The sequence below is a fragment of the Sinocyclocheilus grahami genome, unplaced genomic scaffold (assembly GCF_001515645.1).
Source record: "Sinocyclocheilus grahami isolate Dianchi unplaced genomic scaffold, SAMN03320097.WGS_v1.1 scaffold931.1, whole genome shotgun sequence".
Classification (NCBI taxonomy): Eukaryota; Metazoa; Chordata; class Actinopteri; order Cypriniformes; family Cyprinidae; genus Sinocyclocheilus; species Sinocyclocheilus grahami.
Genome location: NW_015506110.1, coordinates 395,730 through 402,762, shown reverse-complemented (window position 1 = coordinate 402,762; position 7,033 = coordinate 395,730). Strand labels below are relative to the sequence as shown.

The 7,033-nt window shown below is 32.2% G+C and overlaps 1 protein-coding gene across 1 annotated transcript in view; it reads right to left on the bottom strand.

Annotated features, from left to right (window-relative positions):
- LOC107564397 (uncharacterized) overlaps positions 1-6,441 on the bottom strand; it is a 10,797-nt gene extending 4,356 nt beyond the window's left edge. The window contains exon 1 of the mRNA XM_016249481.1: positions 5,797-6,441. Within this exon, the coding sequence (XP_016104967.1) occupies positions 5,797-5,836 (40 nt within the window). The 5' untranslated portion in view covers positions 5,837-6,441. The remainder of the gene's footprint in view (positions 1-5,796) is intronic.
- Positions 6,442-7,033: the final 592 nt, after the last annotated feature.

Here is a 7,033-nt window from a genome sequence, read left to right as displayed (position 1 = left end):
TAGCTGGTAAGTGTGCATGTTATGCTTTGCTCACTTTTCTAAAATCCACATAAGCGGTAAGTGTGCACGTTATGCTTTGCCCACTTTTCTAAAATTCTGTACAGTAAGAGCTACGCACAACAACTTCGTGCTCTTTCTGAGTGGTTTAAAACCCCGGTTCCGCCTTGGGCACCACTCCTCCTATGTATCCTCTGGATACCTACTTAACAGGGTGTTGCTACTAAGGGTCTGTTGAGACAGTTCCTTCAGCACATACAAAGAGAAACGTGCGGTAGCCCCTGTGTGACAGGCCAAGACTAGTATGATTCTAGGCTCTTGGTCGTATTCCCTTAAAGGAATCTATTCCTGATTCCAAGCCTTGAGCTCTACCCCGGGCCCAGGAGTCTGGCCCTAACAGGCAAGTATTTTGGGGTATGTAGCCTAGGCCTTTGGCAGTAGGGAATAACGTCACTAGTGTATACTTGACTTGTTTTGCCTCCAGATGGTTGTTCCTATAAGAGTGTGATGACGAATAATAACGAATGCAACTTTCACATGCATTGTATTGACAGACTAATTGCATGCTCTTATTTATAAAAAAAATTTTTTCATGTGCTTTGCAATCTATTTTTAAAATACAAGTACAACAGAAAATCTTCCCCTCCTTACGTCCTAACGTCTTTTCTCTTCTCTGGTGTGTTTACTGCCAGTCAGTTCCCAATGGACAAAATCAAGTCCCGCCCTACATTTATTATTTTTTTTATTAAAATTTAAGAACAGAACAGACATAGTCATTATACTGTCAGAACTGCAATAATACAGATACACATTGTCTTAACTGCTTTCTTATTATATGAATAAAAAATTGTTTGGATATATAACTTAATTTATTTTTCAAGAACCAAAAACAAAGGTTGGATTTCACAAAATTTGCACATGTGAATATGAGATTTAGCAAAAATGAAAATTACATTTATAATGTAGCATCATTGTCTTTAATTTTCGGGAATATTAGTAAAACCAAATTCTCCAAGCACAAAGAAAAGTGGAGTCAATATTAATAATTATAAATCTGGATAAATCTTTCCAGAATTGCCTTAATGCCAAAATAAATGAAATAAAAATTCAGTCATTATATTTCAAAAGGAACAGTTCAACCCAATATCCCTTTTTCTTTTTTACAAGAAAATTATTTACTGGGTAGTATCTGTGTAAATTTTTAAAAGTTACTTCCTTCTCTTTGTTTGCTAGTCCAGATGGCCTTCCATAATAAACCTATCAATATTCCAGTGAACTATACTCAGGGCCCTAAGCGGAATTTTATTTGGGGGCTCCATGTTGTCACCAATACACCTGCTTATTGTCAATGCTTGATTATTCGCACCCTATAAGTCTAACACACCCATTATCAGTTTTATTTATTGTAGCTGTGTTGCTTTCATCATACCAATGTCTGCCTGCCATGTTTTTACCCTTCAATGGTTTTTAATAGTAACAGTAGCAAACCCACAAGAGTGACCAGGTGTTCATTTGCACATTGACATTCAAAGTCTAACAGTAGTGGCATGCTTAATGTAGTGTACTGAAAAAAGCTACATAAACCAGCAGACAATGCATTAACAGAACAGAATGTTATTTATATAATAATTATAATAATAATTGTTTAGGGTTTAGAATAAAATGTCTAATCCAATTAATGTTCAAAGTGTTATGTAGACATTCAAACCACCTTATACATATGTATTCATAATTGTAGATGTTCTGATAGAATGTGTTTTGTTTCTCCAAGGAAAGACTAGCTTTACACGTCTGCTTAGAAACACTGAGTGAAGTGCAGCATGAACTAATCTTGACAGACCCGCAGCTTTACTCTTTCTTTTAGGGACAAATATCCCTCAAAAGGCAGTGATTCAACTTTGCCTTGGTCTTCTGAATTCTGTCTTCAGAATTTAACTCGCACCTAGATTTTTGACCTTTTGTCACTGATTCCCTCACTGGGATCTCGTTATATGCAATACGTCTTTAATGGACAATGATAAACAAAGGAGGCATCTGCTACTTTAAGCTGCTAACAGCTGAGACCCGATGGTGATCTTTCAAGAACAGCACTGTATCATCTGCTAATGACAGACCCGCAGCTTTACTCTTTCTTTTAGGGACAAATATCCCTCAAAAGGCAGTGATTCAACTTTGCCTTGGTCTTCTGAATTCTGTCTTCAGAATTTAACTCGCACCTAGATTTTTGACCTTTTGTCACTGATTCCCTCACTGGGATCTCAGCAATACTTCTTTAATGGACAATGATAAACAAAGGAGGCATCTGCTACTTTAAGCTGCTAACAGCTGAGACCCGATGGTGATCTTTCAAGAACAGCACTGTATCATCTGCTAACTGAGATAAGTGCATTTGTTCTTGTTTTTTGTTTTGTTATTAAGAACATTATATAGACAAAGATAAAAGCAGTCACAATGTAGAACAAATAAACAAAAAAACAAGAAAAAAAACTACAGGGGTATATAACTAATCACGAGAGATGACATCAAAGGAAAATATTAAAATACTTTTTAAAGCCTTCTTGTTACACGAGTTAAAGATAGTCCCAAAGTAATGCTGCAATTCAGCAAGCAAAACATACATTTATTTAAGAAGGTATTAACAGGATATACACGATGGACAATACGAAAGGAAACTTCTCTTATCTTATTAGTAATTTACATTTGTTCTTGTTCCAGAAGCCGTTTCACTCAGATATACGTCACAATAGGGGAGAAAAGACTACAACTTCCGTTTCATGATGACTTTAAGTTAATACTTTATCATTGAACACACTTATAGCTACAGGGGCAGATTATTCACAGGTCTCAGCTGCATTTAAGTTAAGTTAAGTTAAGTTAAGTTAAGTTAAGTTAAGTTAAGTTAAGTTAAGTTAAGCTAAGTTAAGTTAAGTTAAGGTAACACTTTATTTTAAGGTGTCCTTGTTACACGTTACATGTACTCACTATTATAAATACAATTAATTATGCATAATTACATGCATGCAACCCTAACCATATAGTACAAATTAAGGACCCACTTTATATTAAGTGGCCTTAACAACTATGTACTTACATTTAAATTAATAATTTGGTGCAATGCACTTATTGTGTACATACATGTTTTTACATTGTACTTGTATTTTAAAAATACCTGCATGTAATTACATTTGTATAATTACACAGTTGACCCATCCTTACACCTTAACCCACCCTTAAACCTACCCATACCACCAAACCTGTCCCTAACCTGACCCGTATCCCACCTCAATAGCAGCAGAAGTGTTTTGCAATACAATATGAACACAATAAGTACATTGTACTTAATTTTTGATGTAAGTACATAGTAGTTAAGGCCTCTTAATATAAAGTGGGGCCCAAATGAATATTAATCAGTACTTAAATGTATAACTACACTGTAGCGAGGACACCTTAAAATGAAGTGTAACCAAAGTTAACTTTTAAAATGTAATCTTTTGTTTCAGTGGTTAAGTTAAGTTAAGTTAAGTTAAGTTAAGTTAAGTTAAGTTAAGTTAAGTTAAGTTAAGTTAAGTTAAGTTAAGTTAAGTTAAGTTAAGTTAAGTTAAGTTAAGTTAAGTTAAGTTAAGTTAAGTTAAGTTAAGTTAAGTTAAGTTAAGTTAAGCTAAGTTAAGTTAAGTTAAGGTAACACTTTATTTTAAGGTGTCCTTGTTACACGTTACATGTACTCACTATTATAAATACAATTAATTATGCATAATTACATGCATGCAACCCTAACCATATAGTACAAATTAAGGACCCACTTTATATTAAGTGGCCTTAACAACTATGTACTTACATTTAAATTAATAATTTGGTGCAATGCACTTATTGTGTACATACATGTTTTTACATTGTACTTGTATTTTAAAAATACCTGCATGTAATTACATTTGTATAATTACACAGTTGACCCATCCTTACACCTTAACCCACCCTTACACCTACCCATACCACCAAACCTGTCCCTAACCTGACCCGTATCCCACCTCAATAGCAGCAGAAGTGTTTTGCAATACAATATGAACACAATAAGTACATTGTACTTAATTTTTGATGTAAGTACATAGTAGTTAAGGCCTCTTAATATAAAGTGGGGCCCAAATTAATATTAATCAGTACTTAAATGTATAACTACACTGTAGCGAGGACACCTTAAAATGAAGTTAACTTTTAAAATGTAATCTTTTGTTTCAGTGGTTTGTAGTTGACTGTCCACTTCATCCAGCACAGTTTGGTCTCGGTGTTCTTGATCGTTTGACTGAATGAGAAACCGCTTCAGGTGATTCAGCAAACTCCAGGGCTTAAGGCTAAAAGGAACTTAATGTTTGTGCAATCTATTAACTAAGCACTTCATAAACACGTCTTTTTAAACAAGTACCAGATATGGGTGTCGTGTCGTAAAATATTTCAATACGACTGAATTTATATTTAACGTGATCACAGTTTAATACAAACATTGTGAGTTACTAATTATTTCATTATTTTGTTTCAATTCCATGGTTATTAAAATGCGTAAACATAAATATGATGCGATATGATCTAAATGTAATGCCACAATCAACACTTTATTCACGACAGCCGTAATAGATTTAGTTGGTAACACTTTACACTCATTGTGGTGTCATTTGGTAACATTAGTTAATAATGTATTAACTTACATGAACTAACAATGGACAATACATGTGTTACCGTATTTATTCATCTTTGTTAAAGTTAATGAAAATACAATTATCATTGTTTGTTCATGTTAGTTCGCAGTGCATTAACTAATGTTGACAAATACAGCTTTTGATTTTAATAATGTATTAGTAAATGTTGAAATTAACATTATTAAATGCTGTAAAAGTATTGTTCATGCTTAGTTCATGTTAACTAATACAGTTAATTACTGTTAACTAATGAACCTTATTGTAAAGTTTTACCATTTAGTTTAAATGTGCAGGGGAGAAATATGAAATATGGGACACAAATATGGAGGACCAAACCAGGAAAAAAAAAAAGTTGATGTGCATGTTTTATGTTGTTGGTATTTTATGTTATTCATATTTATGTTATAATTAAATACTTTGTTGTTATTCAAACTTTTTTTGTTATCTAATTGTGCTCAAAGTTGTTTTTCGAATACATTTGTTGCTGATGGCCAGTATGTGTCGTGAATAAGTTAACTTTGTCACATTAAAAATAGGTAACATTTCAAAAGGTCTCATTTGTTAACATTACTTAATGCATTAGCTAACATGAACTAACTTTAATTAAAACATTTGTTAATCTATAACATTAGTAAAATATAGTAGTGCACGGTAGGCTATATATAAATTATTCAACTTTTAAAATGCCAAATTATGTGCTAAACATTTTGTGGCATAATAACCCTTATGGCATAATGACATAACAATAAGCTTATATGCATATATTGTGGGTTATTATTATACCATGTGCTACTTTAAGTACGAACGCGAGCACGGATCTAACGGTGTTGAGTTTACTCCAATCCAGCACCTTTTTAAGCAAACATTCATGCGATTAGTTTAGTTACTTTTACTGCCACCATTATAACATGTGTTTTAATCCTGTAAGCCATGGACATTGATATTTATGCATGACTTGCTTTTAAACAAATAGCTTGCATTGAAAACTGAAACTGAAAGTACACCGTGGTGTATTTAATAGGCTACATGATGATATATATATATATATAGCATACTAGACATGTTTTAAAAAATGGAAATATCAGACAAAACGTAAGACACAAACTTTTACCTCTCGAAAACATCCCGACAGAACTCTGATGAGCGTTCATCAAAAGGCAAATGTCATAATCCGTTAAGCTCTTGAGACGACTGGCTCAAACATGTTTCAACAAAATATCCGGCATGAGTTATAAACGGTTTCATAGGCTATCATAGCTTTCTATTCTCTTCCTCTTTTGCCCATCAAGCTCAATAATGTTGGATAAGCACATTACATTGCTCAATACAACTTTTTTTACTTCCGTAATTAAACCCAGAAGAAATCCTGTATGACTCTCAGAAGTCTTAAATGGCGATGCATGCTCTGATCTCCTCAAGACTGGATTATTGTAACTCGCTTTATTAATCAATCTTCCGTTTCTCGACTGCAAACAGTTTCAAATGCAGCAGGTAGACTTTTTATGGGTATAAAAAAAACGGGAACATATCACCCACATCTTAGTTTTCTACGTTACAGAATTGATTTTAAAATCCTCCTTCTGCCTGAATATCAGTCTGGAAGAAAGCTGAGATCTGCTAGTCAAAACTATTAAAGATCACAACGTCTAGACTAAACCAAAGAGGGGTCTAAACTTTGGAATACTTTATATTAGAGCCTCCTGTTTTTTAATTTTTTTTATTATTTTGTAATATTTGTTTTTCATCTGATTTTTTATTTATTTATTTACTTTGTTGTGTTGTGATGTATGCTTTTTTAATTAATTTATTTACTTTGTTGTGTTGTGATGTATGCTTTTTTTATTTATTTATTTATTTACTTTGTTGTGTTGGGATGTATGCTTTTTTTATTTATTTACCTTGTTGTGTTGGGATGTATGCTTTTTTTATTTATTTACTTTGTTGTGTTGTGATGTATGCTTTATTTATTTATTTATTTATTTACTTTGTTGTGTTGTGATGTATGCTTTTTTATTTATTTATTTATTTACTTTGTTGTGTTGTGATGTATGCTTTTTTATTTATTTATTTATTTACTTTGTTGTGTTGTGATTTTTTATTTATTTATTTATTTACTTTGTTGTGTTGTTATTTATGCTTTTTTTATTTATTTATTTATTTACTTTGTTGTGTTGTGATGTATGCTTTTTTTATTTATTTATTTATTTACTTTGTTGTGTTGTGATGGATGCTTTTTTTATTTATTTATTTATTTACTTTGTTGTGTTGTGACGTATGCTTTTTTATTTATTTATTTATTTACTTTGTTGTGTTGTGATGTACGCTTTTTTTATTTATTTACTTTGTGT